At 34.9% G+C, this 14,900-nt stretch overlaps 1 protein-coding gene across 3 annotated transcripts in view; it reads right to left on the bottom strand.

Moving 5' to 3' along the window:
- The window catches only part of Magi3 (membrane associated guanylate kinase, WW and PDZ domain containing 3), a 264,809-nt gene that overhangs the window by 72,140 nt on the left and 177,769 nt on the right, over positions 1-14,900 (bottom strand). For all 3 annotated transcript variants that reach the window (XM_063226000.1, XM_003479237.5, XM_063226051.1), the window contains exons 5-6: positions 11,127-11,301; positions 8,402-8,481 (exon numbers count right to left, since the gene is read on the bottom strand). In XM_063226000.1, the coding sequence (XP_063082070.1) occupies positions 8,402-8,481; positions 11,127-11,301 (255 nt within the window). The remainder of the gene's footprint in view (positions 1-8,401; positions 8,482-11,126; positions 11,302-14,900) is intronic.

Here is a 14,900-nt window from a genome sequence, read left to right as displayed (position 1 = left end):
CCTTCCTCATTCTGTCTCTTGCCTTATTCTTTCCCTTTCTCTTTATCCTAACATTTACGTCTCTACTACAGGGATCTATACAGGTAAATAAGATACTCATTATTCTTCAACTGTGTTACCAGCTACAATACAACTGCCCCACTACAGGTAAGTTATGTTGTTACTGAACACAGAGAACACACTATTCTGCTATGAAGAAAACAAATGAGGCTACAAAGAAATTATACTTTAGATGTAAATTTAGAAAAATAATCGCTATGAGCTAGGTAGGCACAAAGAACAAGGCTGGTTCCTGGCAGAAGAAACTGACATATGACAAAGGCAAAGAGAAAACTATGTAACATTTAAGCCATAAAAATACTTTGAAAAGGCATTATAGAATATGGTTCAATTATTTTTAAACAAATCTTTCATACTGTTGGAAGCTGTTAAAATTGGAAATTGAACACATGTGCAGGGTTGTGGCATGCCTGGGGCACAACTAACAAAGAGATGCCTCAAAGGGCAAGATAAGAGTCACAACTGAGGACATCTGGCTCCCAACTCCAATTAACTAAATAAAGACTGTAGTACAAGCATTTTACTCCTGCGGTGAAATGCAACATGGAGATCTTCTAAGACACTTCTCCAAAACTAACATAAGATAGTTCTTCTAAATTAAACATAATTTGTTACTTGGCAAAGTCCTTGAACCACTGTTGAGTCTCCTGCATTGTTTAAAAAATAATAATAAATACAGGCTTCCCAGAGACATTCCCTGTCTTAGCCACCAGAGTCCCAAACTCTGCAAAGGGGTTGTGATCCTCTGGGAGCCTAAAATCATACCACTTATATAATTTATTTAAGCCTTTGCTATACACTCATTTGGGAGATTGGGGATCTAGGCCAGGACCTGATACATACTTTACTAAGGAGTCTAGGGTTTATTCTGCTGACAACGTGGAGCAAGTGGAGAGATAGTTATATTTTAGAAAGATTAAATTTAGCAGTGTTAGGCTAAATGTTTCCAAGGTTTCCTGATCATATAGCCTTCTTAATAAAAAAAAAATATGAACATGACCAAGCATGGTGGCATATACCTGTAATCCCAGGATTTAGGAGGCTGAAGCAGAAGAATTGCTATAAGTTCAAGGCTAGCCTGGACTATACAGTGAGACCTTATCTCAAAAAACTAAAAAAGAAAGAAAAAAGAAAACCCACCTGAACAGGTACCTTCAAGACATATTTATTCATAAATATAATACAAAAATATGAACATGTACCCTCAAGATACATATTTACTGATGAATATACATACATATGTATTATATATATATTACAGTATATATAAAACCAGATATTAAAAAAAACCTAGATATTTAGAAAGGAGATGAACAAATACTTGTCAGCATTTTACCAAGTGTCAGTGTCACCATTTTCTTACTATTAGCTTGGGAAGTGTCTTTGCAGAAATCTTTTAAATCAGTATTTCCATTCTGTGTGGGCTAATTTAAAAACTGTAAGTCTACAAATCAGCACAAGTAAACCTCATAATGCCTTGGACAAACGAAGCTTAAGTGTATCAGACTCATGCTCATTTACCCTCTAGACACTGGGTGGTGTATGGGATCATTTGACATGGGATGGGTAGGAATACCATTAACACTCTGTACATAAAATAGCATTGAAGCTTATTGTAAATATATTTTCTTTGTATTAGGAAAAATAAGTTCTTTTTTTTTTTTTTTTTTGTCTTTTTTTGAGACAGGGTCTCTATATAGTTCAGGCTGGCCTTGAGCTCACTTTGTAGCCCAGGCTGGTCTCGAACTCGCAATGATCCTCCTGCCTCAGCTTCCTGAGTGCTAGGATTACAGGCATGAACCACTATACCCGGCTTTTTTTTCCCCCCGAGGAAAAATAAGTTCTAACATCTTCTTCTTGTATGCCAATAAACGATTTGAGTACCACCATTTTGGAGACTCTTGACATAAAGGAAACACATTAAAGAGTAGAAGCAATTATGGGAATAAAGACTGAGAATAATTCCAGTGTATAAAAATGTAAAGGAAGATATACTATAAAGCAAAAAGTGTGGAAAAAGCATGGGAAGAGAGGACAGATGGACAGCTCATGGTGTCAATAACTGAATGTAGACCGGGGAGGTAGCCCAGTGGTAGCATGTTTGCCCACCATGTGCAAGGTCCTGGATGTGATTTTTAGTATTGGGGAGAAAAAAAGAAATAAATGCCACAAAATGTTAATTGTACTTTATCAGAGGTAGACGTACATGTTCACTGTAAAATGCTTTCAGTATATTTATACACACATATATACATATTTGAATAATAGTGTATTGGCAAAATAAGAAAAAGAAAAAGCAACAGGGCTTAAAAAGTATAAAGAGAAGAAGAGAAATAGAAGCAAACACGCAAGGATTTTGGCTCAGATGATTATGAAGATGGTATATATAAAATGGAAGAAATACAGAAGTGGCATTAGGAAAAAGATGTCACATTTAGTTTTAAATATGTTAATTTGGAGCCCGGGGATATAACTCCCATATAGAGCATTTGTCTGGCATGTATAAGGGACCTGGAGGTTAGCCCATTAGCACCCCCCCCCAAAAAAAACCCCAAAAAACTGTGTTCAAAGTGCTAGCAGACTTCAAAGATTCAAAAGCAATAGAAAATATGAAAATACAATTCAGAATAGAGGATAATACTAGAAATTCACTTAAAAGTGCTTGTAAGTGATGATGATAAATACCTCCTACAAAAGAAAACAAGAAAAGGCAGAAAACTGAACTAAAACAATTAGCAGGAAAAGGAATACAGTCCATCAAAACAGACTGCCCTGTAAGACTAATAGCATAGTAATCAAACTCTGCAATATTATATAATCCATTTGCCTTCACAATGGCTAATTTCACAAGAGCTTACTATTGAAAGTCCTATAGACAAAGAAAATGTAGCATAAAAATCATTTTAAGGGCTGGGGATTTAGCTCAGCAGCATGAACTCCTGCCTTGCAAGTGTGTGGTCGTGAGTTTGATCCTCACTACCAATAAAAAAAAAAAAAGAAAAAGACAAAAAAAAAAATCAAAAAAAATCATTTTAAAATCATTTTTGAGTTGTAATTTACTCATAATAAACTGTGGAGATCTTAAGTGTTCTTTCAATAAATTAATATAACTTCAATTAGAAGGAATATGACACTTGCATACATCTGCCTAACTATGGCCTCGGATAAAAGGAAAGAAATACCCATCATTCTGGAGAATTTTTTCAATTCAGCCCACTTCCCTTCTCTCCTCCTTTTTCCTGATTTTTATCACCATAAAAAATTTGACTTGGGAGCCCAAGATTTAGCTCAGTGGCGTTATCGCCTGCCTAGCAAGTGCAAGGTTGCAAGTTCGATCTCTGGTACGGAAAAAAAAAAAAGCATTTGACTTCTCAGGTTTGAAATAATGGATATTTACTGCCTATTTTTTTGTTTCAGGCTTTTTTTTTTTTTAAAAAAAACAATCGGTTTCTGAGATTTATCTATGTTGATGAATGAGTGTTATTGGCAGTTTTTCTTTTTATTGGTGAGTAGTATTTTGTGACATAAATTGCTTAGCTTCTCTCCTGTTGATGATTATTTAGGATGTTTGTCATTAAAATATTTAAGACAAAACAATTAACTCAAACTAAAAACTACATCCAGGTTTGAGCTATTATGACTAAAACTGCTAAGATCATTTCTACAAAGTCTTTTTAGAGACATGTGTTTTCATTTTTTGAAACAGTACCTTACAGGAAACTGCCACAAGTTCTCCACAATGTTCACACACAACTTTTCACCCTAACCAACAATAAAGTTCTAATTGTTCTAAAAATCTCACCAGTCTGGTTTTGTCAGTGTGCTTGAATTTAGTCCCTCTAGAGGATGAAGATGTTTTCTTTAACTCTCCTAATGAAAATGAATATTATCTCACTAGAGTTGACAATTAACAATAAACACCTATTTGTACTCTTATTAACCATCTTTGCTTTTGTGAAGTATGCAAGTCCTTTGGTCATTAAAAAAACAACTTTATACTGTATTGGGAGAGTGCTTTTAGGTAAAAGTGTTACAGGCAGCTTAGTGAATAAGAAATATTATAGGCAGTCAGACAGGGTTGAGCCCTCAAAGGAGCTAATGCAGAAGTTCACCTTGCAGACTTAGAAGAGACAAATACCTCCTGCTGTAGGCCAGAGCTCAAGACAAAAGGCAAAGCAAATACAACCACATCCTAAGGATTGACACTTCAAATAGTTCTCTATCACCCTTAGGAAGTCAGGAATCAGCACCTCAATCCCTATAGGAAGCATCAATGCTTGTCCATGTACTACACAACTCATGACTCACTTCCCAATTTGTTCCTGATTTGATCAATTTCACCTGAGCAATTAAACTTATTGGTTGATCACAGTTCTGCCCCACCTCATGCCCATCTTTCCAGTTCCCATTTTTCCACACCTTGGAGCTATCTCACCTCCTGATTTTACTTTATAAAAGTCCCCAAAGAAGACAGTCTTTGGCAACCGGCTTGGGACCTCTTCTGTCTTTCAGACAGAAGCTTTCTTTCTCTCAATAACTATTTTCTGCTCTTAACCTTCATTGTTCCTAAAATTTATTCTTCAATTTTGGAGAACATGAACTCATACCAGACATATAATAGGTTAGGAGTTTCATTCCCCTATATCAAACGGAAGAGAACAATGAGGCGGGGGGGACTTGTCAAGGGCGAGGTCCTGAGTTTGGTCCCCAGTACAAAAAAAAAAAAAAAGAATGGGGAGGAGGATCAGGATCAGCAGCTGAGTTTGATTCTAGGAATAGAACCAAACCAAACAATTCCCCCTCCAAAAAAAAAACTCCAACAAAACCAATGGGAAAGTAAGGGGATGGATTAAAATGATATATGCATATACAAAAAGCACCACATTAATACTCAGTATTTTGTATAATAGGCACTAATAAAAACATTAAAAAAAACAACTTAGTTGAGACAAAGTTCACATACAATGAAACTGTTTTAAGTATATAATTCAATGATTTTTAAATAATTGACTCAGTTGTACAGTCAGCACCACAATCTAGTTGTAGAATATTTATATTATGCTGGTCAGGTTCCTTGTGCTGTTAACAGTTCATCCGTATCCTGATCTTTAGCCCTGGGCAATCACTAACTCATTTTCTGTTTCTATAGATCTGCCTATTCCCAACAAAGAAGTCATACAATATATGGGCTTTCAGTGTCTAGCTTCTTTCATTTAACACAAACTTTTTCATTTAATATAATTTTTGTCCTTGAATCTATGTGCTTATACATGCTAGACAAGTGCTCTACCACTGAACTACATCCCCAGACCTTTTTGGTTTTATTTGAAGACAAAGTCTCACTAAATTGCCAAGACTGGTTTGAAATTTGTGATTCTCCTGCCTCGGCAGCTAGAATAGCTGGGATTACAGGTGTGCTCTACCAGGCTTGGCTTTATCATAATATTTTTGAGTATCATACAAGTATAATATTTTGTTCCTATTTACTGCTGAATATTCTACTATAGAGCTGTATCACATTTTATTTATTCACCTACTGATTAATGAATATTTGGGTTGATTTCATTTTTGGGGTATTATAAATAAACTTGCTATGACTATTTGAATACAAGACTTTGTGTGGATGTATGTTTTTATTTCTATTAGGAGGCTATCCTACAGAGTGAAATTACTAGATCTCTTGATAAATTTATATTTAACTTTCCAGGAAGCTGTCAAACTGTTTCCTAAAGCAGGTATGCCATTTTTCATTCTGCACAGTAATACATAAAGGATATTGTTTAATCTCTACCCTCATCAACATTAGTTATTTTTTTAAAAAAGGATGTCATTGTAGTAGTTGTAAAGTGGTATCTTATTATGGTCGTACTTTGCAAACCAACTGAACAAAATAAAAAAATTTTGACCATAAATTTTGAGTATGTTTTCATATGATTTCAGGCCATGTGTAAAATGTCTTTTTAAATATTTTGCTCACTTTGAAACATGATTGTCTGAGTTGTAAAACAGGGCTTCACTAGGAAGTGATCCCTGCCTGGAAACCGTATCATTTTCCTTATTTTGTTAGGTTGCATTTTATTCTCTTTTGTTTTGTTTGATCATGTTAAATCTGATGGCATGAGCAGCTATTTATAAGATAACAAGACATATTATGGTAACCATTTTGAATACTAGTAGCTTGTTTTGAAGTCCTTTATTGCACTGTTTTATTTTTAATGTTTCTATTCTATTCTGTTCTGTTCAATTTTTACTATGTCTCAAGGTAGCTACAGCTATTCTGAAGACAACAAAAGGCATTATGGTAACCATTGTTGATTTTGTAAGGTTTTGAAGTTCTGTATCACTTATACTGGCTTATTTTGATTGGTTTTATTTTCCCTGGTTTTATCCTCTTTAAAATTAAAAAAAAAATCTGCAATTTGGTCTTCCTTTTTTTTTTTTTGTAGCGACAGGATTTGGCTATACAGTTTAACTAACTGGCTTTCAAAACTCACTAGGTAATGTAGGCTGGTCTTGAATTTCGAGTGATCCTCCTAAGTACTGGGACTACGGGACTGCACCACCATGCCCAGTTTAGGACATCATTTCTTAATGGTACCTTCCAATGAAAAGAAACTTAAAATTTGTATTAAGTATAAAATATCAATTTTTCTTCTATAGTCATACTTTTGTACCCTGTATAAGAAACCTTCATCAATCCCAAAGTCATGAAGCTTTCCTGTATTTTCTTCTAAAAGTTTTATGGCTGTAGCTTTTATGCTTAGGTTTTTGATCCATCCAAAACTAACTTTTGTATATGAAGTGCGGTATAGTGTAAGTTCATTTTAACATGTGAAAATCAATTTGTTCCAATTTGTCTGTTTATTAAAGACAATTTCCTCTCCTCATTGAATTGATTTGGTACCTTGGCTAGAAATCAAGTGACCAGTTATGTGTGCATAAATTTCTGAACTCTGCATTCTGTCTCACTGATCTGTCTATCTTTTTGTGAGTGCCAAGCTGTTTTTACTACTGTAGATTTATAGCAAGTCTTCAAATCTGGTAGCCAATGTCCTTCAATTTGTTTTTAAGATTATCTGGGTGATTGAAGCCTTTATGTTTTCAGACATTTATTTTAGAATAGGCTTATCATTTTCTTTAAAACATCCCATTTTAATTTTTACTGGGACTGTACTGTATCTAGATCCCACTTTATGGACACTAGATAGCTTTAACAATATTGTATCATTCAATTCATACATATGTTATGTCAACCATTTTAGGCCTTCATTAATTTCTTTCAAAGGTATCAAATAGTTTCCAGTGTTGAGGCTTACATATTTCAACAGATTTGTATCAAGATTTATAATTTTCTGATGTCATTATAAATAGAATTATAAATAATTCTATTTTTAATTGTTCCTAGAAAGACTCAATATTATAATTACGTTGGGCTGGGGATTTAGCTCAGCAGCGTAAGTGCCTGCCTTGCAAGTGTGCAGTCGAGTCTGATCCCTAGTACCAAAGGGGGGAAAAAAAATTATAATCCTGTTGAACAATATATGTGGAAATTCTGTTTAATTGCAACTCTTAATTCCAAAAAATAGTTTGGAGGGGCTGGGGATTTAGCTCAGCGGCGTAAGCGCCTGCCTTGCAAGCAGGCAGTCGTGAGTTCGATTCCCGGTAACGATAAAAAGGAAAAAGACAAAAAAAAAAAAGTTTGTAATATATTCTATGCTTACTTATAAAATTATAACTATATAAAACTTATACAATTAGCATTACTATCTTAAGCTTTTTTGAAAAATAATTTTTCTAATATTTTACAGAGTGTGTGAAGACTATATTACAGACTTTCATTGAGTTTCTATTGCTGCTCTAATTTTAGCTAAGGAATAGCCACAGATATTAACACATCTATCCCAGTACACACTAAGTTAAATATATTTTTGAAGATTTCCACAGACATGACACATATTTTGTGAATGAAAATATGCCTATTATATTGAATATTTATTTAGAACTTTAAAAGTTAGTTTTTAGGACATATGTTTTTACTCTTTTTTGGGGGAAGGTACCAGGAATTGAACTCACAACCTCACGCTTGACAGTTGGGTACTATGCCACTAAGCTATATCCTTAGCCCTAGGACATATGTTTTTAAAGCAAAAAACTATAACCCTCACAGAAGAGATAAATAAAATTTCTCATAAAATTATATAATTACTACGGTGAGTTCTTTATGAGCGTTGTCCACTCTTCGGTGCTTATGCACTTTATGGTTTTGGAAAACATTATCTAAGCAAGAAAGGCAGGAATGGATTAAGAGAATAAGCATGATAAAAAGTTTCTGAATTTCTACCTCCATCTTCACAGTCTTCGGGGGCTTTGGCTCTCTTACAGAGACGAGGATCCAGCCAGGTGGTTGTCTTGGTATTGTGGCTGTAGAATAAAGATCTCAATTAGAGACAGGATTCAAGAGGGAGAAAGATATTTCAAAAGTAAGCTTAAAAGTGACTGAAAAGCATAAGATGTTGGAACATCTCCTACAGCCTCTATTTGTATCCCTCAAATTCAGCAACTCTATTGTTCTCTGTCTGTTACTCTAAAACTGTCATAAAGGAAAGGTAACATTAGAGGCACTGATTTGAAAATGAAGATTTTAAAGAAAAGATCAAATGCCAAGTACAGAATAATACACTTATTTAAAGCAGTCAAAAATGTTTCAAAGAGTGGCCACACAGCCACATACTATGCATTATTTGGTTTCTTTAACTTGAGATAAACTCAAATAATCTCTATGTAGCCCACTCAGAGCAAATGAAGTCAACAGTTTCAGCGAATTAATCATCTCTTCCGTACCTTTTCTAATTCCTGAGCATACACACATAGTGACACAACCACTGGTAGGTATGATGCTACTTGGCAGACCATGGCAGAAACTGTTTTAGGGGATAGTGAATCTATAATTGGTAATCTATAGAGGAAAAAAATTGAAAGTTTTTCTAGAAAGTCTATGTTATTTATTTTGTCAAAGAGGTAATCTCCACAAATGAAAGCCAATTAAATTTACTTTAGCAAAATGAAAGGGACCAAGATTCAAGCAGCCTAGGAGCACAAAGATGGTTAAAAAAAATAAACAAAAAACACCAACTGTAGAAATATCTTGCTAAATCAAACTCAACTTTGCTACCTGAGAAAAGTTTAATTTTGATTTATCGCTAAATTAGCAAATGTAAGTAATACACTAGGATTTTGCCTAGTATTTCTTAAGGTAAACAAGTGGCCAAAGGATCTATTCCCCAAATGTAAAGACCACGCGCCCACGTTAATATTGTTTTCTTACAATTGTGTATTTTAACAAAAGCAATTAACACAGATTCACATATTAACAGGGATCAAACATATTAGCTATATCAAACAAAACAGCTTTACCTAGCACTAATAACACAACTATATTCTGGAGATTAATCCTTTACTCAACTGCCAATGTTTTCTCCCATTCTGTACGCTGCCTTTTCACTCTGTTGACTTACTCCTTTGCTGTGCAGAAGTCTGTAAGTGTGATACAGCCCCATCTGCCTGCTTTGTTTTGTTGCCCATGCTTTTTGTTTATACTCAGAAGTCCTTGCCAAATCCAGTGTCATGAAGCATTTCCCGTTTTCTCCTCTAGGAGTTTTATAGTTTGGGCCTTATACTTCAGTCTTTAATCCATTCAAATGTTTAACTATACAAACATTTATAAATCCCCACTCTAATAATGTACTAATATTCCCGTTTGTAGGATAAAAAACAGACTCAATGCCTCCTAATCTGTTTCTAATGGTATCTCCACACTTTACTTTCAGATTTAGTCCTAAAGTCAGCACAGAAGTCAAAAGTGTATAATGTGCTTGAAATCCCCTTACAATGTCTAAGGAGAAGTATATCTGGTTGCATCTGTTTTATATAATCCTGGTCACTAATGTTCATACAAATTATGTATACATGAGAATGTACTGTATGTGGTAAAAACACTACTGTTACTCAAAATCTTTTTTTAAATGCTAGAATCCTACTTGGTATAGCAAGATGCTTACTCTTTGGGAAAATCTAGAATCAGACTATTTGAGGAAACAGATTCAAGTCCCTCACTCTTAATTAATACCTGCTTATAATATATTCTTTGAGTGTAATGCTGGTACTAGGTACTAGGAATTAAACCTAGACCTTCATACTGAATTATATCCGCAGTCTTCATTTTTTGAGACCAGGTCTTGTTAGGTCACTAAGTTAACTAGTCTGGGCTTGAACTGGTAATTTTCTTGCCCTAGCCTCTTAGAGTGCTAGGATAACAGGCATGTATTACCACACTTGGCTTCTCAGTATTTTAATTGTTACTTAACTGTCGTATTCTATAACTGTACAGACATCACTATTCTATCTTTCGGCAAACTACAGATGAGAATTATAGCTAAGTGAGAATATAAAAATTATTCATAATGAAACTTCCAATAAATTATTTACATAATGTCATTCTTTGGTACACATAACACTTAATTTAAAGTTGATCAAATCATGTGGCAGTCAATATCCCTAAATATTATATTGCTTTTCAACAATATTGGTCTTTATATTGAATCAATGATTCTAATGATCAGTGATATTGACATCCTATAATAGTTAACTTATTGTCTGAATACATCACACTCAAACTCTAGGACTAAAAATACTTAGTTGAGTAATATGCTTTCCCCCATAATTATTCTTGAAATATTCATAAAGTTGAACAATCTACCTAAAATTGTTTTTAAAAGCAAAGTAAAATGCCCTTTATACTTCACATTTTTCATTAGTAATGAACCTATTTTTATTCCTTCTATTGTAAAACCAGAAGTCAAATATACCATTCCTTTATCCAAGTCTAATAAAATGAAATGCCATCTAGGGAAATATTCAGATTAAGAATCAACTATTACTTGTATAAAAAACTTTTTAAAGAAAGAAAAAGAAAGTCTTGGGAAATAGTGAAACAGACACTTTCCAAATGAGATTAAAGCGTATCCTCACAATGACAGGGCATGATAGAAGAGACAGTATTTGCTTACTCAATGAAGTAGATCATTCCTGTGTCAGTGTAGGCCATCTCCCAGTTTTTGGGCAATGGTTCCAAATTTTCATTTCTCATCATATAATTCCTAAAGTCCATGGAGCTATTTGTTTGGTTATAACTTGGAACAGTCTTCATCCAGTCAGATGACTCAGAATGCCTCTCTCTGTTTTCTGCCATTGTTCAAAACAGAACAAGGTGAAAAGTTGAAGTTTCTGTCTTCTTTCAACAGGTTTGTTCATTTCTAACACAGTGCTAAACATTATTTATAAATATATACACACATATTATTTATAATTATATATTTACAATTATGCACTATAAATCTCCTTGTCTAAGATACCCATGCTCTGCACTTAAAATAACAAACATACTCAATTCTTTCAATTTTTCATTGATATTTGCCCTGCATAGCGTAACACTTTTGATGCTAATATGGGAAAGCAATAACAGGCCAGGTGTTGTGGCACACACCTATAATCTCATTTATTCAGGGGGATCCCAGTTTGAGGACAGTGTAGGCAATTTAGCAAGAGCTTGCCTTAAAATAAACAATTAAAAAGGGCTAAGGATGTATCTCAGTGGTAGAATGCTTGCTTAGTATGAGTGAGGACCTGAGTTCAATCCCCAGTACCACAAACAAACAGACAAGCATAAAACAAAACAAAAAAACCAACACTACAACTAATTCAGCATGAATTCTAACAACATAGCATTTATATAGTTCTTCTATATGTTGAACTCTATTTTAAATGCTTAATGCTTATTCATTCACAATCATCATAGCAACCCTACATCTACTATAATTCTTGTTTAACAGATCAAGAAAAGTAAGGTACAGAAAGGTTGACTCAGTCAAAATTACAGAGCCATTAAATAGCAAAGCCAAGATTTGAATGTAAGTGGTTCACAGCCTTAACTACTATACCAAACTGCTTCATACATTTTAACAGGCTTTTAAATAATACCTTTTAAAAAAATACTCAACACTCAGAGTATTATTTCCTCTTGTTAAATAATATTCTGTAGTAATATTAAATTCTTTTTAGAGTCCCAAGTTCTATAAGGTAGGTATGTATATTAAAATTGGTTACTCTCAAAGGAGTCGACAATTCATGCAATTACAACTTATTTCTAAAATTTTTTTGGGGGGGGGGTCTTTTTCTTTTTTATCGGTACCAGGGATTGAACTCATGACTGCCTGCTTGCAAGGCAGGCGCGTATGCCACTGAGCTAAATCCCCAGCCCCTATTTCTAAAATTTTAAAGATGCTACATAACATCACTGTAACAACTCTAAACTGCAGACAATGCCTCAGAATCAGAGCATCTGAGGAAAGGCCTTCAATATCCTTGCAATATTTCAACTTTAACCATTTTTTTATCCAATAAAGTCATACAATACATTAATCTTACTACTTACTTTTACCTTTCACCCTCAGTCCCTGCTCCCATTGCTCCCCTCACCAAACTTCAATTCCATGATCAATCGTGCTAATTACTCCTCATGAATCCTTCACCCCAATGTAATACTGTTACCTGTGTCTGGCTAAATCAGAATTGCTTAACTGTCCTGTCCACCTAAACCGTGCCAGCACACACAACTGAACACAGGAAGTGCTAACTAGTGCACTACTTGACTTTATATTCATGATCACTAACCTCAGTGGGCATTTAATGATGCATGACAAACACATTCTTTAGACCATTCACTCTGACATTCTCCTGGATAACTATTTTATACCTTCATTCTCCTTAAATCATCTACAGTAGTTCTCCCTACCTCTATGCATCTGGATGTATGTTCCAAGACCCACCTGAAACCAGATGGTACTGAATTTTAAATACACTGTACTTTTTCTTTTCCTGTGATAAAGTTCCATTTATAAAGAGGCACAGAAAGAGAGAAGAATAACAGTAATTACTAAAAATAGAATGCAATATTAACAATATACTGTAATAAGTTATGCAAATCTAGGCTGTCCTTGAAAACATTATGCAGTAATATTCTCAGACTGTGGTTGGTTGTAGGTAACTCAGGCTGTCTGTGGAAAGCAATACTGCACATTAGGGAGGAAAACTACATTGCCTTTTCCTTAGTCTCATTTGATGATCCTGTTTCCTATTTCACTGGGAAAAGAGTCAGGCAGAGCCAAGCAGAGCCAAGCAGAGGAGTACTTTTCCAAGCTCATCTATACAGCCATCATTAGCCATTTATTCCACCATCTAGGGTCCCAGTAACATCTGTGCTCCCAGCTAAAGCCTGTTTGCCAGTAATAAACTGGATTCCCTGACCTTGTGTCTCCTGCCTACACCACTACTCCTACTTACTTACTAGATCATCTCCATTCATGTAAAAGGCTGTTTCTCCAGTATTTAAAAAGAAAATTATTCTTTCCCATCTAGCAACCATCCTATTTCTCTCCTCTTTATAACCAACCACCTGGAGAGGGTTTATGCCTGTTACTTCCACTTTCCCTGGTGTGGTTCTCTCTTGACCTCAAGCTGTCACAGCTTTGAACTTCCATTAATAAAACCGTTCTTACCTATTCTCATACAGCAGCCAGAATGAGTCTGTGAAAACCCACTGTATGACATTGAGACTTCATCTCACCCCAAAAAGAATGGCTACTATCAAGAAATCAACCAATAACAAATGCTGGGGAATAGGGAAAAAGAACCTCTTCCCACAACTGGTGGAAGTGTAGACAGGTGCAACTACTCTGGCGATCAGTGTGAAGACACCTCAAAAAACTAGAACTAGAGGTTCCATTTGACCCAGCTAGTCCCTTTCTTGGTATATTCTCAAAAGAATTAAAATTATCAAACAGCAGTATATATATAACCATGTTTATAGTAGCATAGTTTTTAACTTAAATTTTGCCCATCAATCAATGAATGGATAAGGAAGATGTGGCTTTTTTTAGGCACTTGGCCATAAAGATAGATAAACTTGAGATATTTCTAGGTAGATGGATGCACTTTGAGACCATATTCTTAAGTGAAATAAATCAGACACACATTTGTAAATATTGCATTGTTTCTCTGGTTTGAGAAACTGAAAGAATAAATAGGACCAAACTGTGTAACAGCTGTTGGAAAATAGGAAGAAAATGTCCAAATGGGAAGGTGAAAAACTAGGGTGAGCGAGAGAAAAACAGAAGTAAAAAAGATGGAAAGGAAGTTTTTATAAATAAGGAAGGGAAAAGGGGTTGAAGGGAAAGGAGGGAACTAGGAAAAAAAGAAGCAAGTCATAGTATCTACAGGTACAAATTCTCTGACTAATGTGATCATTACATATATTTAAAATATACCAATAAAATTAATTTTTAAAAATCTGTTTATTCTCCCTCTACCATTTTATTTTTGCTTTGTAGTGCAGACTGGCCTTGAACTCACTATGTAGCCCAGGTTGGTCTCGAATTTGCAACAATCCTCTTGCCTCAGCCTCCCAAGTGCAGGAATAACAGGCGTACCACCACACCCAACTTCATTATATAGTATTTTACTCAAAACCCCATCATAGTTTCTCAGTTAAACTCCAAATCTTTCCTATAAAATACACATTCCCTCCCCATCACTATCTGACCACTTCACTGATTGCTAAATTGCACAGGTGAGTTTGAACTGGTGCTCCTCCGGCCTCAACCTCCCAGGACGGTGGGATTACAGGTATGCAACACTTTGTGAAGGTCATTGGTTACTATTCTAGTCTACTCTCCTGCTCCCATCATTCTGTCCCACCAACACAGAGGATGCCGTCCACATTTTAT

The sequence above is a fragment of the Cavia porcellus genome, unplaced genomic scaffold, assembly GCF_034190915.1.
Source record: "Cavia porcellus strain 051 isolate PalLab524CR breed Dunkin Hartley unplaced genomic scaffold, mCavPor4.1 scaffold_1, whole genome shotgun sequence".
NCBI classification, from domain to species: Eukaryota; Metazoa; Chordata; class Mammalia; order Rodentia; family Caviidae; genus Cavia; species Cavia porcellus.
The sequence above is the reverse complement of the archived record's forward strand: the minus strand, read 5'-3'. Positions and strand labels throughout refer to the sequence as shown.